At 42.5% G+C, this 27,948-nt stretch overlaps 1 protein-coding gene across 6 annotated transcripts in view; it reads right to left on the reverse strand.

Annotated features, from left to right (window-relative positions):
* The window catches only part of ITSN1 (intersectin 1), a 252,754-nt gene that overhangs the window by 69,022 nt on the left and 155,784 nt on the right, over positions 1-27,948 (reverse strand). For 5 of the 6 annotated variants that reach the window (XM_070365651.1, XM_070365712.1, XM_070365766.1 and 2 more), the window contains 7 exons: positions 18,591-18,838; positions 16,397-16,556; positions 12,528-12,733; positions 11,211-11,293; positions 6,940-7,106; positions 3,117-3,162; positions 600-721 (listed from right to left, as the gene is read on the reverse strand). In XM_070365651.1, the coding sequence (XP_070221752.1) occupies positions 600-721; positions 3,117-3,162; positions 6,940-7,106; positions 11,211-11,293; positions 12,528-12,733; positions 16,397-16,556; positions 18,591-18,838 (1,032 nt within the window). The remainder of the gene's footprint in view (positions 1-599; positions 722-3,116; positions 3,163-6,939; positions 7,107-11,210; positions 11,294-12,527; positions 12,734-16,396; positions 16,557-18,590; positions 18,839-27,948) is intronic. The other variant, XM_070365814.1, reaches the window with a different exon arrangement.

The raw sequence follows: 27,948 nt of genomic DNA on the forward strand, positions 1-27,948 counted from the left end.
TTTCTTTTAGTCTACCAGCCCACTCTTCACTCTCTGGCACTTTAGTTTCTAATTTTAATCTGCCCCATATGCACAGAAAGTGCTGTATTTATTTATTTCACCAAAATGTAGATCTTTGCCTTCCTGATCAAGGTTTACCTTGACAGACTGATGAACTGAGGACGGACACACAGACACACACACACACAGAAGAACTAAAACTGTCGTGCCACACAGATGTGGCTGTGACTACACAGGCCACTGTGGCGTCACACCTCACAGCACCGCGGAGGGGAAGCTCTGCTCCTGTATTGCTGTGACAGTAAGGATGAAACTCTCCATCACGAGCTCTCTCCTTCCCACCACTCACTGTCTCAACTCAAGAATCCAGCAGATACACATACATCTTCAAAAGAATCCTCAGCTCTCACATTTCTGTTCCTGGCTGCCCAAGGCTTAGGAACAAACTGGGTTTAGAGAACATGGCATCTCTTGTTACACAAATGTAGGATTCAGACAGTGTGGGGGTATCTGCGCTTTGCCATGAAATAGCATCCCTTCAAAATCTTGCATGCTGAAATCCAGGCAGGGGATTTTAAACCAATGGAAAAGACACTAACCTGTAGCTCTCCTTCCCACCATCCACCTGGGTTCTTTTTCCGGATCAGGATCAGCTGACCGGGGGCCAGGGTAAGCTGTTCAGGACCCGTAGCTGTGTAGGAGGCAATGACCTGCGCGATTTCTGGAAAACAAGACCAAACATGGTAGAGTGCGTCGTTAAGAGTCAGGAGAAGGACAGCCAAGACACAGCCACCTCCCAGGTTCTCAGGTAAACGTCCTCAAAGCCAGCACACAGGGCCGGTCTTCTACTCAACGAAGAAGGCCCTGTGGGCTCCCATTCCCCGCAAGGCAAATGCAGTGCTCCAGGACTGGACTCGCCTTCTGGTTCTGCCTGGTGTGCCCGAGGGTCCCCTCATCTCTTGGAACCCACCAGCTTGCCCCCACAAATTCCCCACCCCCCCTGCCCCTCAGGATGCCAACAGCTGAGCCTCATTTAGCCCCACCCGCCTTCCGGCCCCCACACAGGGCTTATTATTATCACACGGTCCACAGAAGGATGGTTGAGTGAATCAAGGAAGTCAAGTGAAGTCATTCCACCCGCCAGAACAGCAGAAAGACAAACTGTGTTCTTGAGAAGCCACCAGGGGCAGGCACTGGCTTGACTTCTACACCATGACTTTCCTCAGCCTCTCTCTTCCGTCCACAAGACCATTCCCTCTGTGGCTGACACTTTAAGGGCGATCCCTGAATACCAGCTAGGGATCATGTCAACGGAAGTTTACTTCTTTTTATTGCAAGTTAAAGGAGGATCCTAGAGTCAAAAGGGGGATTTTAAGCAAAACAGCAATTCCGCACAGAAAAAATGAAAACAGTTCTGTACTTTTCCTGACCGAACAGTTTCATGGGAAAAAGTCCAGCAGTACCACAGACCAGGCTCTGAAAAAGTACACTTCTCCTGGCACAGGAGGTCGACTAAGAAAGGACAAAACCCTTCTCTGACTGAATTCTGGCGCATCCACAGGGACTAACTTGTGGATTTCTAGATGCAAGACGGAACAGACTGTTCTATTCCTCTACACTCTCTCCCCATCGTAACTGTTCTCAGAAGAAAGAGATGAAGACACAAGGAATGAAGTAAAGACAGACAGAAGGAGAGAAGTAGAAGGCCCGTCTCTGACAGCATTTCCTGCATAAAGGAACATAACCCGGGCCCTCCGCCCACCCGACCCTGTGCTGTAATCAGCGGCCACCACGCTAGGAGCACTGGGACGTCCCGGTGCAGGCTGGCCCTGTCAGACGCATCCCAGAACTCAAGGAAGCAAGAGAGAGCCCAGCTCACTCATGTCTGGGCTCCCCTGAGAGCCCAAGATGGGAAATCTGCGCTGGGGACGAGAACTCTCCCCCAGCCCACCAAGGATTAGCTCTAGACTCCAAAGAGTTCTCAATTCAGAAAACATCCAAATTATTACCCTATTTGGCCCCTGGTGTTCCCATTGCTCAAAGGACCTGGCCTGTGTAGCTGGTGACCTGCCTCAATACTCTTTTCCTTTTTTTTTTTTTTGAGCAGCTTGCTGATTTCAGTGCGATGTTAAGCCCCTCTGGACCCTTTGGAATGACCATTCAAAATGTATAGGGTTGGCCAAAAAGTTCATCCAGGTTAGCCTGTAAGATGTGATGGAAAAACCCAAACAAACTTTTTGGCCAACCCCATAGCATACTCAGGGTTAAAATAGAGATTTGACTGGGGTGGTCTGATATCTTGAGTCAGTCTGAAATCCTACAACTACCGAAAAACCCACTTTTCCTTGTCAGGTGAGCCTGTCTGGAGGCTGAGCGCCAGGCACAGATACACAAGTCCCTCTCTCAGTGCTGTGGTGACTCTCAACCTGTAATTTCTCAAGGCTGTAATAGCAAAAGGGCTCAAATGACCTAGGTGAGGAAGACAGGTCATACCAACCGTATGATTTCCCAGCTGCTTCTTTCTTCTCTTGTTCATGTTTCTATTAATAGAACATGTGATTTTTGTTTAAATAAAGTGAAACACTTTTGAGTTCAGGGGGATGACTATAATTTTGTGCCTTCACTGTGTACCTGAGGAAAACTACTCAAAAGCTTCTAATTCATAGGCCCCACTGTCTGATAATACGTGCGGCTCCTCTAATCTCCTCCACTATTTACATCCTGGGACTGAATATGCTTCAGGAAAGGAAAAAGTACTGAACCCAATGAGAGAAGGATTAAGTAGCAGCTGACCCCAAATCCTACAGTTCCAAGCGTGACGTCTCACCATCTTGCCTGAATTATTTCTTCACATCCCAAGAGAACATTCTGTCTGATTAATGTCCCTAATACCCCATGTGTGAAGCAACAGCCATTATTTCATAATCATGGATACACATTATTAATGGATTCCAAGGAAAGGATCTATTCCAACCACTCTTAGGAGAGATTCTTTAGTCTTTACTTTTCTTTCTTTTTTTTTTCCAAAAAGGTTTCTAGCCCTAATAAAAGATTGGGAGCAACTATCAATTACATTAAAAACATTGAAAAAATAATCATCAGGGTTTGTCACTTACCAGGTTTTTTTCCTAAACTCCCTGTTTTCCCAGCAGTTCCAGAGCCCTTGAAACAGAGCAGAAGGTCTCATTTGCATACTGAAGAGTTTTGGTCAAGCAACTTAAAAAACGATGAATGATGTCACGAACCCGCGTGAGCCCCTAAATTCCTTTTTTTCATTCTGGAGAAACACAGCAGCATTTTATCTCCTGGCATTATAATGTGTATCAAGGAAAACATGGGGCAAAGTAAGTACTGTAAAGCACACAGCCTTTACTCTCTTCTTGAGGGGAGAATAAGCAGTGGCACTGTACAGATCCCCCAGGGCGCGGGCACTGACTGTGTGTAACTCGAGTGTGGCCTGTCCCCGTGTCAAATCAAACGGGGGCTGCCCCACCAGGAGACTGCCGGTCTACATCCTAAACACTAAGCTCATGTTTGATGTCCAAGTGGTTAATTAGCAAACATTTCACAGACAAAAAGTACAGAGGTTACAGCAGACATCCATGAGCTCGATACCCCGACTTAGTACGTGAACATGTTACCATTTTAGTACATCTGCTTTAGGGCTTTCTTTTTTTTTTTTAAAGAAGGAAAACAGGATAGTGGCGATTCAAACACCCCTGCCCCCCATTCTATTATCCCAAGAGGTGGTCACTCTCTCCTGTGAGTCCTTTCTACCCAAACTTTACACTGTTTAAACACTAAAATTTCTCTCTTAATGCTGGACACACAGTGCATAGAAGCAGACAATTTTTTCCCCAACTTCTAAGTGTTCCAAAAGTGCTCTCGGGTTGAATTCCTTCATGAATACTCATGGAATTTTAAACTAGCTGAGCAAGCCAAGCCGGCAGAGACTTGGCTGGGACAAGGGCCAGGCCGTAATCTGTTGTTACAAAGTGCTTTATTCCGAATTAATTTTCACTTGTGTGTCACTATCTTCCAGTAAATTAAGTATTCCAATTAAAATAGAACAAAGCGAACGGCTTAATTAACTAAATGAGAGTAACTGTAAAATAAAAATATGTAATTTATCTACCAGGAACACAACTTCTCGTTGTCCCTTTATTTATACTGAAATTCAATAACCATCTAGCAGGGAAAGTTCAAATTAAAATGTTTACTCTGATTATGCTTTCTGTATTAACAAAGATATATATATAAAATACCCATCTCCCTCGGAATTTTCATAGGCTACGTATCAACATGAAGGCATACTAATGCTACAAAATTCCAAACGGCCAGTTAATTTCCCATTGCAGGCTTATAATAGGCTTTCTCTGTTCTATAAAAAGAACAAAGCGATTGGCAACCCAGTGATGGAGTTCCAGCCACTTTAATGTGCTCCCTTTTAAACACCACAGCCAGCACTTAAGCTGAGACAGACTCAGATGGCCATGTTTGGCTCTGGCACTTCTCAAGAATGCAGTAGAAAAGCTGATCCAGGCGACATGCCCCAGCCCTGCTCGTGCAGAGAAGGGAAGCAGGCTTAGGAAAAACCCCCCTCTGCATCCATGGGTCAATTCTGGTATCTGAGGCTCGGGCTGGTTTTTAAGTTTGGCATGATATTGCCTTATGCACTGAATTCTATGTCCAAGTAGGATGAAAGATTTTTTTAGATTTTTTCATTATTATGAAATAATGTAGCTAGATGTTTGCCCAAAAATCATTAGCACTGCCAGTTCTTCGGTGGCTGATAATTTAAGACGCCAGTTAAAAAAGCACTTTACAATTCAACTTACCTTTAGAAAATGTCACAGTGCATTTTTTCTAAACTTACTGACTTGGGATGGTTTGGGTAGAAAACTCAAGTTTATTAAAGGATAATACAAGTAATGGCTTTGGTGTTTAATTGATCTCAAAGGTAAAGCCACTTTAAGAGTTTCTGTGCATGGGAGCAGAAATTGAGTTTAGTTTGTAATGTTTTCCCTCTGCTCTCCTAAAATATCATCTCCATGGTTCTTACTGGATCTAACTAACTGGTCTGGATAAGAGTTGAATTTTCCCTCTCCTGGTCTTCAAAGGATAATACAATGACTGTCTTACAGACAAGAAGTATTTTCATTCCAGCTTCAGCCAAATTCTCCAAGGGGAAGCGGACTTATGCAAACCCCTCCAGGGGAATTTCAGCAAGCTGCTCTCAAGACCAAAGCAAGGGAAAACAAAAAAACCCCCCAAACAATAATAATACTCCCTAAAAAAAGAAAAAAAAAAGCCAAAACAAAAACAAATAAAAATCTCAAGCAAATACAACCACTCCAGGGAACTGTAGGGAAGCAGAGAAGGCAGACTGAAGGGGGAATCACAGTTTATCACCAGGCCCAGCCTTGCACCCCAAGTGGCTATGGGTCTGGTAAATGGCTACCTTTATGACCTGAAATTCCCCCTAACTTGAAATTGGCCACTAGGAGATGGGCTCCCATAAGCCAGGAGGCCCGTGCCACTATTTCATTAATTCTGTATCATCTCAGGACGACATTTTATGCAACTGAATTTTTAGGGCCCCATTAACAACAGTTGGGAGCCACTTCCAATTTGTAAACATTGAAAATAAACTGAGTCTCTGCTCAATCTCTGATCAGGAGATACCAAGGCCTGGTCAAAGGCCTTAGTGAAATCTTGTGTCTTGCTATTGTGTAGGTAAAAATATAAATTCTAGCAGTAAACATGATTTATATACAAATTGTAAATTTATCCAACTAACTTTTTGAAATAATTCCAACGAATTGGAGCTGATAGGAACAAGGATATCCAAAATTTATAGTTCTGAGTCCAACCTGTAATAGATTTCCCCCTATTATATAGACAGGTGGCTTCCCTGATAGCTCAGTTGGTAAAGAATCTGCCTGCAATGCAGAAGATCCCATTTCTCTTCCTGGGTCCAGAAGATCCCCTGGAGAATGGAAAGGCTACCCAGTATTCTGGCCTGGAGAATTCCATGGACTGTATAGTCCAGGAGGTCGCAAAGAGCTGACACGACTGAGTGACTTTCACTTTCACTTTTCATACAGACAGGACTTCATCAGTCTTGTATTTATGTGGGTATATTTCCTAAAACTCTACAAATGTTATTAATACATTTTTAACCTTTGGTAATATTGATATTACAAAATAGTTGCTTTTCTTCTGGTACTGTTCAGCTCAGTCATCTTCACATATGCTTAATCCTCATAATCACTTGTATTTTTTCATTTTCTTCTGTCTTCCCTTCCCCTGAATATATCAATGTGTTTGTTACAGATTTCTAAGAACTCATTTATGACTAAGGATGTTAACCACCTGTTATGCAATGCAAATGAGATACCATATTTTATTGCTTTCAGTTCACTATGGTGGTTTATATTTTGGCTGTGTATTCAAGTATAACCATGTTGTGTTTCATGAAAGATAAATAAATTCTAAAAACTCTCTACTACCCAATATTCTGGGGCTAGTATCACCAAAATACATTTGTTTACATGGGGGAAATACTGCTGTGTATCTTTCTTGGGGTAGCCCAGATCAGTGACCATGGAGACTTAATCAAGAACATTTACGCTAAATTCTAAGTCAGTTACATTCAGGAACAGGGAGGAATCCTGAACGTTATCCCAGCTGACGCAGACCAGCCTCATTCAGGGCAGCCTCCTCCAAGCCTGGGGGGGTTCTTTTGTTGGGGGAAGCCGAGGCTGAGCCTGCAGCGTCACTAGGCAAGCTCACACAGCGACATGCCACACTGGGTTTGCAGCCACGCTCCAGACCTTAGCAAAACCCAACAACGATGTTCCACCGGCGCACCTCACGCCTCCCTGAAAAGAGAGTCACTGCACAGAAGGGGAGAGGAAACAGTTAATGTGGGTTTACCTCCGAATCTTTAAGCCTCACATAGTTAGAAGGGAAGACGCCGGACTTGTCGCCCACTGTTCCTGTCCACCAGTCACCATCTTTCTTGGTAACCAAAATCACATCCCCTTGCTGAAAGGTTAAATCGCCTTGCTCAGAACTCTCGTAAGTGTACATGGCAATAAATTCTGGTGGGGAGAAATATTGAGATACGGAGAGAGCTTGATTGTTTACAGAAATCCCAGACAACTTTGCAAAAGCAAGTTTATGAACAAGGACATTAGGATAAGGTCCAGTCAAGAGAAAGCCTAGTCACAGATAAAACACAGAGTTGCAGAATCCCCTGGGCTCCAAATTGACCAACCTGCATATAAATTTCAGTAATTGCAGCCAGGGAGACAATTCCTGTGAAGACCCAGCCCCAGAAACAACAGCAACAAACCTGCATGTCCACCAATAACAGTACAGACACTGATCTCCGACTTAATGCCATGTTTTCTTTTTACTTGGCATTTTTATATTTACTTTTTTTTTCTTCAGGATTAAAAAAAAAAAGTGCAGTTGATTTACAGTGTTAATTCCCGCTGTATAACAAAGTGATTTGGTTATACATATATACACCTTTTCTTTTAATGTTTACTTTGAATTAACATTTATTGAGTGCCTAGGTTGTGCCAGTGTTAGAGGCACTGACATGCAGGCTCTCGGTAAGCTCATCAAATATCTGTAATTCACTTTTTGAAGGTACCAAGTCACCATTTTAGAAAACTTTTCGATGTGGTATATCCTTTATGTAAATTAAATAAGACACTTTTCAAAGTGCCTCGGTGAAAACCTAAGTCCTTTTGTGCCATACTACACAGATGGCAGAAGCTGTTAGAACACATAATTTTAAATATATATTATTTAGTTAAAAATGGACATCACTTGTCATTCAAACAGGAACAGGTAGAATGGGCTGCTGATAAAAATAGTATCTACCCAATCCCAGAAAATAATCACGGCTTTCTGAACAAGATGAAAAGACAAATCACCGTTTCTTACATGTTATTATTCATGTAATTTAGTCTTAAAGGTCCAGAATTAAAGTTCTTTACTGTCTTGAAGGTGAAGGCTTTGCATTCCAGAGGAAATTTTTCTTCTAAAACCCCTGATTTTTCTAAGGCTTAGAAACCAAGTCATAATCTCAGAAAGATCACTTGACACAAAATTCTAGACACTATACTAGGTACAGAATAAAAGATTTCTAGAAAGATGAACATACATTTCCTGTTTCTACTTTTTCTCCATTTTATCCCAGGCTTTTTAAAAAAAGCAATTAAAAAAATAACAAAGTTTACCCAAAGTGTTTGTTTTATAACAGATGGTGTGTTTCTAAATTTCTTATGATAGTCCTTAAATGCAGAGCTTAATATCAATTAATAGGCAGAGATTTAGTCTGGAGCACTCCACTGGCTAATTGTAAGAGCCTTTGCAGGAGGCACTAATGGAAACTAAAATAAACACTAGCAAACACAAACTATCCTGATGCTTATGCTAATGTGGGCAGCTCTCCAAGGGGCCACTCCAGCCTCAGCTGAGGCCAGCAGACCCCCAACATACAAGGTCATCCAAACACGCTAGGGGGAACAGAAGCCTCTCTGTCTTTAGCCCTCCAGCACCGGTGACACACACCTCCACCGTTAAAACTGGCAAAAGGATTTCCCGCACAAGGAAATCAAAGTTTGGCAGCTTGAATAAGGACACTGCTTTTTTATTAATATATTCCTTTTTCTGATTTCTCAGTATTTCGAACCTTCCCTTTTTATTTTGTTCTTTTACTTGTTCCTTAGCTCATGTCTGGCCATTTAAGATCGGATCCTTGGCCATCAGTCCTTTTCCCAGTGATTCCTGCACTTAAAAGTCACTTTCTTAAGAACGGATCCAAATTTTGAAGTCACTTTTGAAATGCTTAAGAAACTTCATAAGCATGAACTCTGGCTGAACTTCACACTGCAGTAGAAGATACCAAGGAGACTGGGAAGACTGTGGCTTTACAAGCCCTGCATGTACACGGGCATCTGTGAGGACCTTCAGGATCCAATGAAAGTGGGGAGACAGGAAGACAGATATGGGGGGCTCCTCACTACTCAGACCCTCCTCCTCAGACATGTAACACAGGGTACTGGCCATTCCCAAGCCCATATTTTAAAAGCTACCCAAACTGACCATCTATTTAATTTGGTTTCTGGTGTCTCAGCTGGTAAAGAATCCACCTGCAATGCGGGAGACCTGAGTTTGATCCCTAGGTTGGGAAGATGCCCTGGAGAAGGGAAAGACTACCCACTCCCGGATTCTGGCCTGAAGAATTCCACGGACTGTATAGTCCAAGGGGTCGCAAAGAGTTGGACATGACTAGCTGCCTGAATCACTGGTTACTTTCAATCTGATTACATTTAATACAGTATTTATAAACACATCCCTAATATATCTAAGTGCCTTTTCCTAGAATATCAGATGCCATCGTCCTCCCATATCCTTCCAGAAGCCAGAAATCTTTCCTAATATTTCTAATACTGAAATCACTGTAAAATGGATGTAATAAATGAGATTAGACATATAACCCTCTGCTGTTGCCCAAGTTAAGGATGTGGGTGGTCCATCTGTGACCTACTTATCGAGGCCTCAAGCATGGAGGCCTCTACATGTTTCAAAACAAAGCAGCATTCATCAACACTGTTGTCAGATGAGGACGCTCACTGCTCTAAGTGGTTCCATCAATAATCTAGGAACTGAAGCAAAAGGAAATACAAGCAGCATTTAGTGACCTTTATTCTAAAAGCTACACTATTGTCTCATGATTCCCATGATAATTTGCTACCTCAAGTGGCGATTATTACGTTCCTTTTACAGATGAGAGAGTTGAGGCATGACTAAAATTATACAGTCACTAGGTGTGAGAGCCAGGATGCAAACTCTGGCACACCACTGAGACTTAGTGGCTGTAACCTACTGAATCTGGGCGGGGGGGGGCAGGGAGTATTGCTTGACACAACACTGACTACATGAGCTGTGTTTAAAAGACCTTTTGCCTTGCTCTCCTAACAGTGGCTATAAAAAGTCATTAGGATGACAAAAATGTATGAAGAGAACTATACTAATGATTGTTTTGGTGGTAATGGCAAAAACTGGATACAATAAAAATACCAGATTTATTTAGTGATGATGAAGTTTTTTATAGCTGTACCTATAAACTGAAAAAATTTTTTTACTTCTGAAATTCCTCTTGAAAAAGTAACTTTGTCACTATTTGAAACATCATTAAACCTTAACGCTTGCTTTAATAATTCTGTTTTTCATAAAGCAAAGTTTCTAAAGAATAGAAATCTCATAATGGCAAACAAACTAAAGATTCTACAAGTATTCAAGGAAACAATGAAACACTGCTACAAAACAGTTAGACATCTGTTCTCAACAAACACTGTTCCTACTTTCGACACGGAAAGCCTGTCTGACTTGGGTCATGCTCACTCTTCAATTAGTGCTCTGATAATGGCTAGACCAGATGTAGCAAAGACCTGAGATTTTTACCACTAGAACCTGAATTATGTAGGTTTTGTTCATTGTTAAACTTATGCCCTATACTGGCATATGTTGGGTGGGCCAAAAATTTCATTCAGATTTTTCCATATGCTCTTATAAAAACCCAAACAAACTTTTTGGCCAACCCAATATAATCCAAAAGATGGTGTCACGAAGTAAAGATGGGGGAAACAAAGCAATTAATTACTTTTGTAAGAAACACTCAAAATAAAATTTTTAGGCCTAAATAATCTGTTGTGGTTATTTCCATGGAAAACAGAAATGACACTTCTGTTTCATTTGGGTACAAATGGCACTGATGCTACTGTGACAGCTTTACTGAACAGCCCAGTTATGGCCTTAAACCAAAATACTTATCTGTAAGTCAGAAAAACAGCAAGCATCACAAATAGGCTACAGAGACGCTCAGAGACCTTGATCTTTAGTGACTTTGATGGGCCTCTTTCAAGAGTCAAAGGGCTTTTAATTGAACATCATCAGAAGATTCGGTTTTTATGAACAATATATCTGATCGTATTTTGAAAAGTCCCTGTAAAGTACTATGACTTTATAAGGAGTTAAACCTCATTTTACCTTCAGGTTTAATATAATGAACGTAAATTAAGGCAGATTCTTTAAACATGAAATCCAACCTCGTTTTCAATGTTCACTCTTTGTATTACATAATCGCCTCCACCGTCTAAAGATCTTAATTTCACTCAAGTTCTCACCTTCTCCCGACACGGCTGGCTTGGCTGCTGGGGAAGCTACCCTCTTTAGACTTGCAGGACTTTCTGAGGGACCAGAATCCATGCTGGAAGAGGGAGGGGAAAGTATTTGAATTTTACTTTTCATCCTCAAAGAAAACAGTACAAATAACAATGATACTTTCTTTTTAAAACTGCTTTAACATTTATAATTATTTTTTAAAAAAGTAGTTATTTGTCCAGGTCTTGATTGTAGCATGTGGGATCTAGTTTCCTGACTAGGGATTGAACCTGGGCCCCCTGCATCAGGAGTCTGGAGTCTTGGCCAATGGACCATCAAGGAAGTCCCCACTTCACATTTAAAACCTTGATAATCTACAGCTGAAATAGATGCACTTTGCTAAGTCAAAACACATCACAAAGGGCCATGGTGGCCCGACTCTAAGCTCACACATCCTTGTCTGTCAGCACTTTGCTTTGCTAGATACACAGCCAAAGCACTGGTCTATTTCAAAGTACGACGGACATGCTCATTCAGTATTTTTGAAGAGATTCTCTTCTTAAAACTCTTAATTCATTTTGACCATCTATTTGGTTAGAACAATGAAACAATAACCTTCAGGGTAAGGTTTCACACCATAAGGTTCTTAACAAAAAAGATAATTCACTCTTCTAATAATTTCCCCCAATTCTTTGGGCTTCTAAATATTTGTGGATATCTGGCACAGTAAGTGAAGTGAAAGTGAAAGTCACTCAGTTGTGTTCAACTCTTTGCAACCCCATGGACTAGGCAGTCCATGGAATTCTCTAGGCCAGAATACTGGAGTGGGTGGCCTTTCCCTTTTCCAGGGGATGTTCCCAACCCAGGGATCAAACCCAGGTCTCCCACATTGCAGGGGGATTCTTTACCAGCTGAGCCACAGGGAAGCCCACGAATACTGGAGTGGGTAGCCTATCCCTTCTCCAGCGGATCTTCCTGACCCAGGAACCAAACTGGGGTCTCCTGCATTGTAGGTAGATTCTTTACCAACTGAGCTATACTAAGCATGAAGAGGAACAGAATCTCCAGCAAACCCGCGAGACTGTCCCAGGTCTCAGGGTAGAATTTCCTCTTGCACAAGTCAATGAAAAACAAGATGCAGAGGCTTCTGGGTGAGGAACAAATGACCATCATCTGCAAGAGGCTCTCTTCTGTTGACACATGCCCTAACTTCTGCAGTGAGAAGACCCAGAAGACGAAATGATCCAGCAACTCCTATCTGTGAATCCTAACTAGTGCAAACAACAGTTTCATGCCAAACACGGCATTTGTCCAGTGGAAGCAGATGAACACAAGCATACCTTGTCGATTTCCTTATGGGCCCTGAAATGAGTTTCACGTAGGACTTGGGGAACCAACCCTTCTGGCCTTGAACTTCTCCAAACCACCACATGTCTTGCTGCTCCAGTACGGTGATGACATCGTTTTTGTTAAAATTTAAATGGTTGTCTTTCTTGGCTCTCCACGGATACAGGGCTTGCGCCTGTAGCCCCTCCACCTTTTCACCCTTGTGTGGAAGAACATAAAGGACCTCTTGTCACTTTGTGATCTGTTATCAGTTCAGGTGCTGCAAACACCATCACCTTCCCTCCCATGGGTACATGCGGGTACATGTGCAACCACAGAAGACACCCCCCCGCCTCCTCCCCTCCCCACTCCCCCGCAGTACAGCGTGGCTGCCACGTGCCCCCTGGTTCTCAATAGCTATTTCCTTCCCAAAGTGGAGGTGAAAACCTGCCAGCCTGTTCACAAAGCCATGGCCGGCCCATCTAGAAGTCTCTATTTAAAGCAGCTAGGAGATCATATTTATTCTGTTGCACCTGGCCGAGTGCCTTTTCTATTTTGGTTCTATTTTTAATTCTCAAGTTGCCCAGGGCAATCCCTTTCCCGCCAGTTTCCAACTGGATTTGGATGTTTAGTGAAGGGTTAATACCAAAGCAGAAACCTTCTGAAAGCTCAAAAGGCAAGCAACTCATATCTTAGTTTAGGTGGACACAGGGAAACGGGTCTTGGGTTGGGTTGGGCTTGTCCTAGCTCCTTTTTAAGACAAACAGGGGTTGGGCAAGCATAAACCCTCTGTAATCCCATGTACTATAGAGCTATATGAAAACTCTATATGAAGATGAACAGAATGCCATCTCTGCCTCCCCAAAATAATCCAGGTTAAAATACTTTATTAAGCAGAAAGCATGATAAAAATGGGCAGTAGGACATGGCCAAGGAACTCATGACTAATGAAGAAGAAAGAGATACAAACAATCATGTCTACCACTGGGCAGAAGGAAATATGCTAAAAAGAGGTCGCAACCATTCATGGTGGGAACAGAGAGAAAAGATGGATGAAAGCTGCCTGCAGGCAACAGGGCCTGTTTCCCAGAGGTGGCAGTGTTTGAGCCGGGCCTTGAAGGACAAGAAGGATTTTGATAGCTAGGGCTTCGGGGGGAGTGAACTCCAGGTGGAGGGCATGACCGTGAGATGCTTTCCTGCCAAGGTTCGAGGAGGAGGAGCAGGATCCGGGGGTGCGTGTGGCCTAGTCTCATGGAGGGGTGCAATAGGAGATGAGGCTGGAAAAGGCAGGGGGAGGCATTTATTATCTCTTAAAAGACTATCACATAAAACTATCACAGTATATTAAGACAATACTATTATAAAAAAATATGCCAACTTTCGATTATACATGTATTCATAAATGGACAAGAACAAGGGATAAAGCCTAAGGACAGCTCATTCAGAACCAAGCTGGACTTGCCTTCAGAAGATACTTATTTTCATAATGACATTTAACTATGATTATGCCTGATAAGAGAGAATTTATAATAGATTGAAGAGTTTCGGCTTTCATGCTGGCAACTTTCAACTCCTGGTCTCCATGGGTTCTCGTCTGCTCAGACCCATGACATCCCCATTTCCTTCCATCTCAACTGTCCACTCGGTCCAGTCTTCAGAAGAGAGGAGGGTTCTCTGGATTGCAAACACCCCGAGGACCACTGCGTCTCCACCTCCCGTTTCTCCGGTCGTGCTCACAGGGCGCTTCCCACCTGGGCCGCGGAGCTCATGGCTTCTGTGTCCCCTAATTTTCCATCTTGTCTCTGCAATTTCACCTGGGCCCTCGCTGGTGTATCGTAACCTCTCACCCTGAGACATCTTGGCTGCACCTGCCCTGTCTCCACCTCCCACACGGAGAGCCTGGAATCAGGCAGAACACAGACTCTGGGTTCAGACCCCAAGTCCGTCCCTTACTAACTGTGTGACCTGAAACAACTGCTCAGTCTCTCAGCTGTAGGCCTCTCAGCTCATGCCTCTCAACTGTTCACTCTCTCAGTTGAGGCCTCCGTCTCCACATCTCTAGAACACAGACACTTTCTTCAAGAAAATTTAATAAGCTCCATCTGCAGAGCTGCTATGAGAGTAATCATTATAACAGGAGTAGTTTCTATTACTATCAGTTCTTCCAAACGATACAGTATTGCTGGAGAAAGCCAAGACAACGTGTGATGACAAGTCACAGACTCAGGTTAAATTCAGCCAAGTCACGCTTCATCCTTCTTTGCTCAATTCCTATTCTGCATGCCCCGCAGGCCCTGGGGGCCCCTCCCGAGAAAGCCGCCTGGAAGCACAACCTCAACTTCCTTCCCTCTTTCTCCAACCTCTCTTCACCCTTTCTCTCCCAGAAGGAAAAAGAAAAGCAGCCTGCGTTTTCTCTGCTTGTAATGCTGTTTCCCCTTAGACGCTCGACTTCTCAGTCTCTGTTTCCACTGGCCACACAGCTGCTCCTTGTCCTCCTTCTACACGGCTCCCTGTCTATCCTTTCACCAGCCCTTCCCACTTTCCCACCTATCCTTTTCTCTGTATCCCTTTGCAATCTGGAGTATCCTCTTTCCCAGATCACAAATACGTGCCGCCTGCCTCTTTGTCTGGACCACCGCCTTTAATAATACAAGAACTGCCACCATCCGCTGTTCTGGTCCTGCGCCCTCCTCCTCCACCCGAGTCATCACTCTGAGCGTGACACATGTGCTACCTGCCGAGCAGGACAGATGCAAAGGCAAAGAGCACAGCTCCTGTCCAGAGCCGCCCTTCTTTCCAGGTCAGAGAAGACACACGCTGCGTGCGGTTTCCCTCCTTCCCCTGCAGTCTCGCTCCTCTGAAGCGCTCACTTCACTTCCTTAGATCTGACTGTGTTCCCATTTCCCAGACAGGAAGGCCTGACTGTCTCACTCTCACCTGGCAATCAGTATGTCGAAAATCCAACTCCCTCCTTTCATGAAAAGTCAATTTCTCTTTCGGCCTGACTTGTTCCCTCTTAAGGTCAAATCTCTCCTCAGTCTTTTCCTTTCCTACTCCCACAGGCGTTGGGATTCCACCCCTTTAACTGTTGTCACATCCCTCTGTGCTCCCCCGTCGAATCTTTCTGCACACCTCCACGTGAGTCTTCCCAGAGCCTGTGTTCAAGCTGCTTGTTCCCAGAGCAGAAACTGTCCTTGACCCCTAAATGCCTGCCAGATGGGCAATTTCTCTGTTTGATTACTTATAGAAATGTCATTTCTTTTATCACATTAAGTAGAAATATTATCCTTTCAGCAATTACTTTTCTTAATGAGGCATTTAAGAGCTTTGCATTTAATCTGCAGTCAATCTTCTCTGATAAATACTCAGTGGTCTGGCCACATGGATGGACCCCATGTCTTTCCCGAATCACACTCTGGCCTCCTAAAGAAAGCCTCTCTCCTCAGGGCAGTTTCTGTCTGCATGCCAGGTCTCTCCACTTTCTAATCAGCTCTTACCTACTGTTCGAGATGGAGTTCAAATACCACGTGATCAGTGAAGCTTCCCTGAACAATCCAGGAGCGTAATCCAGTTTACCCTCCTCTGAATAGTCACGATTCCCTCCACTGGGAAAACGTGAACTGGATCCTTGCCTGCCAGCCATGCCAGATGCATATAATGAGGCTTACATTTTTTTTTGGCCACACTACATGGCTTGTGGGATTTTCGTTCCCTGACTGGGCATCGAATGCAAGCCCTCTGGAGTGAAAACGAAGCGTCCCAACCACTGGACAGCCAGGGAATTCCCAAGGCTTACTCCCAATGACAATGACGACAAGCACTGGCTGAATCTTTCCTCCTCACACAGCATGTGGGGGCCTCCCGCTCCCAGCAATGCTGTTACCTGGCCTAGAACAGGAGACGGAGATGAGCCCGTGGCCGTGGCTGGAGTGAAGGCCGACCTCTGCCTCAGCTGCCCGGCGCTTGGCACGGTGAGGGAGGGCTGGGTTGCCCACGCGTCCCAGCTGTCGGTTTCTGGTTTCTCATTCGTGCTGGTGGGCCACCTGGAGGGGAAGTGCAACGGCGTGAGCGGCAAGGACTTCCAAACGTGTCAATGCTCCTCCCACAGCAGACACACCGCGACGTGCGTGGGGCTAGTTCAAGAGCAAGGAGGGGGTAAGAGCACTGGACTTGGGCTTGGGTCAGAGCGTCACACACTAGCGATGGGTCTCAGACAAATGACAGTAGTTTCTCTGAATCCTGATTTCCTTGTTGATCAAATGGGAACAGTACTGCGTTACTCTGGTTAGCTGTCAGGGTGACATGAAATCCTACGTAGGGAAATACTCTGTAACCTGAAGGCACCAGAGAAACACCCTCATGTGACCATTATATTCATTTGCAACAACAATGCTAAATCAGCAAAAAAGAAGTTTCATGTCACATAGGAAGTCCTGCCAGGCTGGCAGCTGGTCCTTCATAATACCATCTCTCTGTCCCAGCACCACACAGCAGGCACTGGGCCACGAGCCTGGACACCATGGTAACCCTATAGGTGGTATCCTTAGAGCAACCTGTTGGGCGCAGCTCAGGAACAGTTTTAATTTTGTGATTTTATAATTGTAAATAAACACATCTGTGCGAGTTGCCGATTGAAATGCAATGGACTTTTGAGAATCTTTATGAGAGATAAACAAATTTGCAAATCAAAGTATTTCCTTTGATAGACGGCAGGCACATCCTGATTCTGGGTCCAGAAATAAGATGCCCAGGAGGATAGCCAGAGAGCCGCAGATCACACATTTATTGAGCAAGAGAGGCATGCTGCCTAGACCCACAGCAAAACGAAATCCTGAAAAGAGTGTTTGTCTTCTATTTCACTGTCAGCTTTAATTTAAAAAGTCAGAGCGTTTTAAGGGAATATAAACTAGTTGCTATACATAAAATAGATAAGTGACATGATTACTGTAGAGCACAGGGAACTATATTCAACATCTTGTAATGACATGTAACGGAAAAGAATCTGAAAATATACATATATACATACATATACGTATGTGAATCACTTTGCTGTATACCTGAAACTAACATAACAATATAAATCAACTATATTTCAATTTTAAAAAAAGATCAGGAGAGGAGAATTTCAATGTGGTTTCAGTCACGCTAATGGAACACTACTTTTTAGCAGAGATGAGACAGGGAGGAGCTTCTTGAGCACTTTCAATCTTTTACGTGAAAATACAAGTATGAAAACTATTGCTATTCATTATATCCTTCCCTCTACTTTCTCCTGCTCTTGGTCATTACACACCTTCTTTGCTGTATTTGATACACTTTCTCCAGCATTATGCCCCGACTCCTTACTTTCTATTTGTTTTTTCTGAAAGATGATTAGACTTTAAAACAAATTTAAAACATTTCTTACATCACTTTTACTTGAAGGGCAGTATAAACTATTTTTAGACCAACGGCACAGCTGGATCAATCCTATAAGTGGGAGCGTGGCAGCCCTCCATCTGTCCTTTGAAACCTCTGCTTACACACTGTTTTTAATGCCATTTCCTGATGACCAAGGGCATGGCACCAGTAGCTGCCAAAGGCACACATCTCTTTGCCCTGCTGTCTGCTTATTCAGGACTGATCAAAGAGGAAAGCCTCAGAGGAAACAGCCTTCTATCTTACTCAAAACCACATGACAAAATTCAATTTCTGTTTCTGTCCAGCAAAAAAAAACACCACCAAAACAGTGCTATTTCCATGCAGGAAATGACTCTAAATATTTGCTGACATGGGTATCAAGCAGATTATTAGGAAATTGTGTTTCTCCATTTCTTCCACAATAATGAAAGATACAGACAAATGAGTGAATGAAACAAGGGTAAGAGGCTTTACTTTATCCTAGGGAAAAATCACTATTAAGCCATGATATAATTAAATCCAGCTCAGAGAATACAATCCACAAATTGCCAAAAGACCAGTCAGAGAAAGAGGCCATGAACAGTACTCAAGAGGTACAACCCAAGGACTGAAACAGCACTTAAAAGATCACTAATGTGGGATTTCAAAAATCATCAGAAATGGCATCCAACACGTACGTGGAGCTGAAGTCGGCCCAGTTGTTGGGGGTCTCGGAGGGCTCTGCAGGGGTTGCGGATGAAGGGGCGGGGGTCTCACGCACAGCCACTTTGGGTGTAGGGGTGGAGGCCGCCTCAGTCACTGGTTTGACTGGGGCGGGAACCTCGTTTTCTGGGATTTTCTCTGCGTAGTTTGCAGGGAACCATCCCGTCTTTCCTTTTAATTCTCCTCCAAGCCATCCCGGTTCTCCAGTTTGGCTTTCGTCCACCTGCAGGAAAGTCATAAAGTTTAATTTAAGTGGAACTAAATCAACCCCTACAGACACCGAACACTCTTAACAGAACAAAGCCCCCATTTCTGACCTGGTCAGACTAACACACAGCACAGACCTTTCTCTGCCTTTTTCTTAGTCTGAGAGTCTGGAAAAATGGTCTCTAAACATTACCTCTAAAGAAACAGTAGGTGCTATAATTCAAGTTCTTACTCTTTTGTGCCTGTTTATCTTTTTCTTTTTCTCCTGATAATAGCAGCTAGGAAAAAGTGCCTGGAGTCTTAAGAAGTCCCATAATTAAAATATTTTGAGCTACTCTGAATTATAAAGTGATGTGACAGACTTCATCACTCAGGAACTCAAGTAATTATTAAAAAGTAATTTGACTTAGGTTTATTATTTAAAATGGAAAGCAAAGGGTGCAATCAATATAAATGTAGCCCTCTAGAAGTCTCTAATAACTAAGCAGTCCTTATTCCGCACACAGACAAAAGGGACAGAAAACATAGTCTTAGATGTTTCTACAGGCAATAAAACTGGCCGTGTGTAGTCTTTTGAAAGCTCCACAGATACATGAAGAGAAAATTAAGGAAATGATTATTTAGAGCAATGATTAATTTTATTAAAGTCCTATTACTTTCTTTTGCATAAATTTTACTGTAACATTCACAAATGTGCACAGGAGAATACAGGATTCTGCTGTTTAAAAATTTCAGAGGAGATTTATTACAATTGGGCTTTTAATGTTTCCATTTTATCTTAATTCTGACTCAAAAGGATTAGTCAGAATCACCAGAATGACTCTAATACTTATCCTTCCAAGTTATCCTCACTATTTTTGAGCAACAGGAAATCAATTTGAAGATAATTACATTCCCTAGTAGAAAATTATTTTCATTACAATAAGTCAAATAAAGTTCTGTCAGAGATCTTATCTTATTTTATCCCGTAAAATACTGTCTCAGGAAATAAGGCACTGAACACTTCATTGGACCTGAATATTGCTCTTTTGAAATCACAGAAATGAGTGCTAGGGTTTCAACAATGACTTTGGGAAAGAGTGGTAAAAAAATCCAGTTTTCTAACCCATTCAAATATTCAGTAAAACAAAACAGAGGGAAGGGACATTTGTATACCTATGGCTAATTCATGTTGATGTTTGGCAGAAACCAAAGCAATATTGTAAAGCAATTATCCTTCAATTAAAAATAAATTATTAAAAAAACACAAAATAAATATGGAACCACATATTTATTTGTATTCTGTGTAGAGTAATATGGCATGATGTTTATTAGCTTATTTGAATTAAAAAAAAAAAAAAAAAAGACCCTGGGATAGGCACGGGGAAAGTAGAATTCAGGGCTTACTGAATTATTTCTACATGTTGGTTATAAAATAATCCATAGGAGAGCTTCCTTGCTGCTCTACCTTAGGGAAGCCTTACTGTCATAGGTAAAAGCAACTTTTAAAGCTGAGAAGTCTCCAAAAGAGAGTTACCCAGAGATAAAGCACAACACTGCTTCCAAAAGTTCTATTTTTGGCTTTAGAGTTCCAGTACGAACACCCCCACATTGTCTTCTTTCTTCCTCTTCTGGGCAGCCCCACGTGTTTCATGAGATGAGGATTCAGAGTGACATTTTCCCCACTTGGATCTTATTTTCTGCTAAGCTAAAGTGGCTAGATGCCCTTCCTCGTTGGTTGATATTTACCAGTGACACTACGACGCATTGTAACTTGCTAGCTGCTTTGTGCTGGAAACATAGCTGTTTGTAGGCCAGGCTTTGCCAGGGCCTCCCCAACTTCTCAGCTTCAACAGACAAGCTCCTGCCCTTTCCGTGTGTCCCAGGACCGAGGGGAGGATGGTCAGCAGTGAGTGAGGAGCTGGATGCAGACACACAAGCACTTTGCCTCAAGACCGCAAAGTCTCATGATCAAGGGTAGGGCTCTGCCATCAGACTGCCTCAGTTTTGGTGTTTCGGCTGGGGCCTTGTTGCTGAGGCCTTCTCTAGGTGCAGCCCGTGAGGCTACTCTTTGTGGCGGCACACAGGCTTTTCACTGTGGTGCACAGGCTTAGTTGCCCTGTGGCATCCTCCTGGAACAGGGATCGAACCTGTGTCTCCTGCATTGGCGGGCAGACTCTTCACCACGGAGCCACCAGAGAAGCCCCCTGTTGTTGTGCAGTTGCTCAGTCATCTCTTGACTCTTGGCAACCCTACGGACTGCAGCACGCCAGGCTTCTCTGTCCTTCACTATCTCCCAGAGTTTGCCCAGACTCACGTCCATCAAGTCAGTGATGCTATCCAACCAGCTCATCTTCTGCTGCCCTCTTCTCCTCCTGCAGCCCCTGCTTCAGTTTTAGTACCACTTCTACAATTTATTAGCTGGCTGACTTTGGGCAAGTTTAATTTCTTGGTGCCTCGGTTTCCTTATCTATAAAATGGAGGACAATAACAGTACCTGTTTTATAACAGTTGTAAGAAGTATCCAGAACACTGACTGGCATCTGAGATGTGCTTGATGACAGAGTCTCTTCTTTTTTAAAGATCTTTCTTGATACAAACTATTTTTAAAGTCTTTACTGAACTTCTTACAATATTGCTTCTGTTTTTTATTTTGGTGTTTTGGCCACAAGGAATGCGGGATTGTTGCTCCCTGAGACCCTGTGCTCAGACCCACACCCCCTACACTGGAAGGTGAAGTTGTAACCACTGGACCGCCAGGGCAGTCTGACAGACTTTCTAAAGCCATCTCTCCTGTTGTCCAGCTCTGACTCTACCGTAGTTCTCTTTTGTCCTGCAAAAGCCTGGGCTCTGTCTGACCCTGGTCACTTTAGGTAACCAGAGATTTGGGTTCTCTATGGGGAGGTCCCTGCTCTAGAAACCTGTCTGGTACCCCAGGCCCTCTGGGCTGGCCTTCCTGGCTTCCTGTAGGGGCTGGAATGTGATCCCAGATCCCAGCCTATCTGAAACCCCTTACTGGTCTGTCCTAGTTAGACCTCCTTGAGTACCAGCTGCTTTACTTAATGATGTCCAATGACCCGCTGTCATTTCCTTGAGACACGGGTCTTACTTGGTTAACCAGATTTTTGGCTGACACCTGGAATTGGATCTGAAGCCCTGAGGGAATGTTCCACCTTACGGGCAGGTCGAGCTCACATCCTAGTTAATTACACCCAGCCCTGCCCCAAAGATGACAGAAAATGAGCACCACCATTGAGACGTGCCTGTGTGTACTCAGGAAGAGGAGAGGGTGCCATGCCAGCCCCTTATCCTTGCAGACAAGAGCTTCTGCTACCCTTCAAGGCAATAATGAAACCAGCTTGTCACTTGTCACCAAGGAAATCCATCACTTTTAACCTAGGAAACTGTTTGCTAATTGAACAAACAACAGTCTCAATGAATTTAATTTATTCTTATAGAAATCCACTAATTTGAATGACCAATTAAATTTTAAGGTTCAGAGGATAAAATAAAAACTCACATTTAACATTAAATTAAATTAACCACTTAGAAAAAGTCTAAAGGGTCTTGTATGAAAATGAGAAACATTTCCTCCTGGAGTTGAAAAGCTTTACTCAAAATGCCAACCAATTGTGAAAAAATGTTTTCTATAATTAGGATAGAATAAGCACAGTCAAACACATAGACTTCTTTGTATACGTCTATGGTTGGCTATAACGTGAACATATACGTGCATGGGGTAGATTCATCTATCTGTGGCTTACGTCGATCACTTACAAGTGAGGGGATTTTTGTGCTAATAACATTGGTCTTAATACAATTTCGCTTAGCCAGCCCACTGTAACACCTCAAAGCATCTGCGGTCGTTCTAGTGAAATGTCAAAGTAGGAAGCACAAACCCCAAATGTTGCTTAAAGGACTGGGAATATGTTAGGGACCTCGTTTATGGACTGTTAATAATTAGGCACTGCATACCAGAGAGCACTGAGGCGGCAGTATGATGAAGGCAGCATCATCAGGTTCAACGACCGAACCCCGATACCCAATAATATCAGATCTCCTTTCTCAGTGTCTATGGCACCATGACCGCCATCTCTGTTAGGTGACACTAAGATTTCCAACGCCTCTGACCTTGTCACAAAGAAGGGTAGCAGAGGTTCTCTCTCTCCTAACAAGCAGAACAAAGGCTGTGGACAGTAAACACGTGTAAACTGTGTACAGACTTAGACCTGCTGCTGCTGCTGCAAGGGATATGCTGGGGAGTATGGAGATAAGCACATGCTTCATGCGTTTGCCAGTTTGGAAATAAAAGGGTTACCCCTAAACTCCTGGATGAGGATACTAAAGCTGTTTTCTAGAGACGCAGCCCTAGAGAACGGACTTGTGAACACAGTGGGGGAAGGAGAAGGTGGGCCGAATTGAGACAGTGGCGTGGAAACATATACATTATCTGATGTGTAAATCAGTTAGCCAGTGGGCATTCGCTGTCTGATGCAGGGAGCCCAACCAGGTGCTCTGTGACAACCCAGGGGGAGGGAAGGGTGGGAGGTGGGAGGGAGGTTTAAGAGGGAGAAGACGTGTGTACACCTATGGCTGATTCATGTTGATGTATGGCAGGAACCAGCACAGCATTGTAAATAATTATTCTCCCCTAAAAAATAAATAAAATTTTAAAACATTAAAACAACAACAACAAAAAAAAAACCACCTGTTTTCTAAAGTGCTAATCTAGAGGTCAGCCAAAAAAATTTTTTTTAAATATTTATTTGACTGTGTCTGGTCTGAGTTGTGGCATGCAGGATCTCCAGCTGAGGCACGTGAACTCTTAGCTGCAGCATGTGGAATCTAGTCATGGAACCAGGGGTTGAACCCGGGCCCCCTGCACCGAGAACTTGGAGTCTTAGCCACTGGATCACCAGGGAAGTCCCCTTAACTTTCACAAGGACTCAAACCTGCAATTGTAGCACAAAGGCAGCTGTAGGCAATATGGAAATGAACATGCCTGAATGTGTGCCAGTAAAACTTTATTACAAAACAGGCATGGACTGGATTAGGCTCACTCTTGGAATCAGTGTATACTGGTCCCTCAAAACAGCAACGGCTCAGATGTTAAGGTTACAGAAATCTAAGAAAGGCAGGAAAGAAACAGTATTGACTACATTAAAAAAAAAAATTCTCCATCAAAAGAAGAGAAAAAATGAGTTTAAATTGTTATAAGAGTAACACTAAATTAAAAGATAAATAATTTTTTGAATGAATGGGCTGGTTGATGGCTAAGAACCCTAAAGAAGTCTCTTTTTTTTTTGGATGGTTCTAAGAAAATGATATTTTTCAGAATGACTTGGGATTAGTTCTGACAGAAAAGAGATAAGGCAAGATCAGTGGTACCCAAAACTCCCTGACAGAACCACCAGAGAAGATTTTGAATTCTTATTGTTCAGTCACTCAGCCGTGTCCAACTCTCTACGACTCCATGGACTGCAGCACACCAGGCTTCCCTTTCCATCACCAACTCCTGGAGTTTGCTCAAACTCATGTCCGTCAAGTCGGTGATGCCATCCAACCATCTCATCCTCTGTTGTCCTCCTGCCTTCAGTCTTTCCCAGCATCAGGATCTTTTCCAATGAGTTGGCTCTTCATATCAGGTGGCCAACATATTGGAGCTTCAGCTTTAGCATCAGCCCTTCCAATGAGTATTCAGGTTTGATCTCTTTAGGACAGACTGGTTTGATCCCCTTACTGTTTAAGGGACTCTCAAGAGTCTTCTCCAGCACCACAATTTGAAAGCATCAATTCTTCAGTACTCAGCCTTCTTTTTGAATTCTAAATATGGATTAAAAGTTCCCAGAGTCTCTGGGAGAGAGTCCTGGATTGGTTTTTTTTGTGTGTGTGGCCCAGATGGTAAAGCATCTGTCTGCAATACAGGAGACCCGGGTTCGATCCCTGGGTTGGGAAGATCCCCTGGAAAAGGAAATGGCAACCCACTCCAGTATTCTTGCCTGGAGAATCCCATGGACTGTGGAGCCTGGTGGGCTACAGTCCGTGGGGTTGCAAAGAGTCAGACACAACTGAGCAACTTCACTTTCACTTTCACTTTAAGATCCCTGAGCAGGACTGATGCATTCAGCCTTGCACCATTTAAAGCCAGCTGAGTTAGATGATCAGCCTGTGTTCTTAAGATAAACAAAATGGCAGTGAGCAGCATTGTTCTAATCTCTCATGCTATTATTTCAATACATTGTGGATATCAAATTGGGCTTTTTCACCCTCCAGGTAATGGGACCTCCAGATCAGAAGACAGGCCATAGATTTTCAGAGTATCTAAGCCTGAGCTGTTAAGGTCAACTCAACTAAGATGCCTCCACTCAGAAGTCTTCCCAGAGCACATCCATTCACTCTGATTCCTTTTTTCTTTTATATTCCTAGCAGCAGTAGTGAGCATTCACTGGGAACTTCATCACACACTGGCTTTTTCATGTGCTTCTCCCTATTTTTCTAAAAAGATTTGAAACATCTGAATGGTAGATGTTACCTTATATTTCTTTGTATTATCAACAACAGTTAGAAGAGGATTATATATGAAATACCACCTAATTTTTGTTAATCATGAAAAAATACTTTTGGAGAAATCTGAGCTGATAATCAAGATTTTAAAAAGCAAAATATTTTTTAAAGCCTCTTGCAAGACTGCCTGCATTAAAACAGGATACAAGTTGCTAGACCTCTAAAATCTCAACATGTATAGTTAGCTATTTTTCAAAGTTTGAGAAATATGAGAATTTGATGATGACTATGCCTACAAAAATAAGTGAACTCCTGATTACTCAACCAAGAGAGATTGCTAAGGATGTTCTACTATGTATTTTTCACAACTGTGTTTCTTAACTACAAAGTTCATGAAATAAAAAAACTGTTACTCTTACAAGTCAATTTCCACTTTGAGTGTCCAATTGTTAGCCTCACAAAGATAACACAGCTGAATGCCACTTGGGGTGTCTTGTTGCGTTCTGTGATATAAAATGAAGGTACCACTCCAGTCCCTTCAACAAGAGGCTACAGGATGCCTCACAACAAAGTCTCTTCATCACACATTTGGGATGTCGGAGATAAAGTAAACAGTAACCCGGGCCTGGGTAGGCACTCTGTTATATTTGTCAAAGTCGGATTTACCTTTAGTGCTTTATTAAAAATGATAAATGTTGATAAAGTTGTAAATATGAATATGGTGATGGTGGCTTAGTCGTTAAGTTGTGTCCAACTCATTGCAACCCCATGGACAATAGCCCATCAGGGATCCCAGTCCATGGGATTTCCCAGGCAAGAATACTGGATGGGTTGCCATTTCCTTCTCCAGGGATCTTCCTGACACAGGGATTGAACCGGAGTCTCTTGCATGCCAGTGGTATAGAAGTACACAAAATTAAACCCCCCCCCCACTACTGCCAAGTAGTAACCACTATTAACAGTTTGATGCCTACACTGCGAAACTGTAAACTATATATACATATAAACGTTTACATACACACACACACCTGGTTTTTTATTTACCCAAATACAATTATACTCTATATATTGTTTCTGCTTTTTTACTGGAGAGTTTATTCGTATCAGGTTGGCCAAATTGTACAGAAAAACACAAACGAACTTCGGGACCAACCCAATACATGTAGATCTGTGTAATTTTCGAAAACATCTTTATTGTTTAGCTGTATTGTAATTTATTTAAACCATCTCCCTTCTGAGGGATACAGGGCTGTTCCTTTTTAGCTTTTACCAGCAGTGCTGCAGTGAATATCCCGGGACACATTTATCTGTGCACTTGCCAAAAACAGCCTATAGAAGGGAGAATAACAGAGTTCCTGGGTCAAGGGGAATGAGAAATTTAAGACTGAATAAGCGTTGCCAAATTGCCTTTCAGCTGCCTTAGCCAATTCATATGACAATGCTCACGATGTGTATTATACTCACTTTTCTATACTGTTGACAAAGCTGGATGTTATCAAACTCGTAAACTTGCTCAGCTGAGAGACGAAAAATGTTATCTCATCTTTAACATTTCCATTTTCCTGATCACCAAAGAAACATTTTTTTGTATATTTTAAAAATGTGCATGTATTTCCTTAAAGCTGTAGGTTTCTTTCATATTAACTTTTCAGTCTTTATGTATCATGGATGGCAACCCTTTATCTCTCATATATTTCGCAATCTACAGGATTTAATTTTGTAATATTGTCAAATCTTTCCATATTGGTCACTGATGGCCTCCAGTTTTAACCCAGAAAGTTTTTTTTTTAATAACTTTTAAAAAAGAATTTTATCTTTTAAGTTTAACCTACTTATTAACCTACTTATTTTCGCCCATGTTCTGAGAGACTTGACCTGATAATTTGCCAATACGGAGCCTTCAAGTTAGTCCTTACATGGAAGCTAAAGCAAGCAGAAATCTGGCACGCAAACTTTTACACTTTTCTTTTCTTCTTTTCCTACTTCAAGCACAGCCTACTACACAAACTCAAAACATCTTTTTACTGCCAAGACAACACCCAAAGATATGTGTACTTACACAGAATTAAAGTCATTTAAAAGAACAAAACATTTAATAAGATACAGACTTCCTGACAGTGAGAAGGCACTCACCCATTCCCCTTTAACCTCCACCAGGAAAGCACAGGTTTGAAAGCAAGGCAAAACATATGTTTAATGAGATGTTTCATTCTTACAGTATATCTACAGTTTATTCTTTCAGAGGGGCTGGGGCTTAACTAGTTAATTTAAGGAAAAAGGACTCAATATCACTGTAACAAGACTATGTTTCCTTCAAAAATAGCAATATTTACTCATTAAAATATAGATCATCTGTAACATTTCCTTATCATAACACTTGGTTAACACTTCCTTATCTCAAAAAGAGAGTATTACTTTTTCTGCACTTTGTGCTGCAACAAAATCCAGTTTCAAAAATGTTAGGCTTTTTTTTTTTTTTCTTTTGAAAGCAGTGTAAAAAAAAATCAACCTTGTAATAAGGTCCTATCTGCTACAGCATTGTACCTTCATACTGTTTAGATTCCTGCTATTGATTGGTATTTAGATAAATTACAGTTCATCTGCTTTAAAAGGCAGCCTGAGGTCATCAGGACAGAGAAGATG

This window comes from Bos mutus, chromosome 1, assembly GCF_027580195.1.
Source record: "Bos mutus isolate GX-2022 chromosome 1, NWIPB_WYAK_1.1, whole genome shotgun sequence".
NCBI classification, from domain to species: Eukaryota; Metazoa; Chordata; class Mammalia; order Artiodactyla; family Bovidae; genus Bos; species Bos mutus.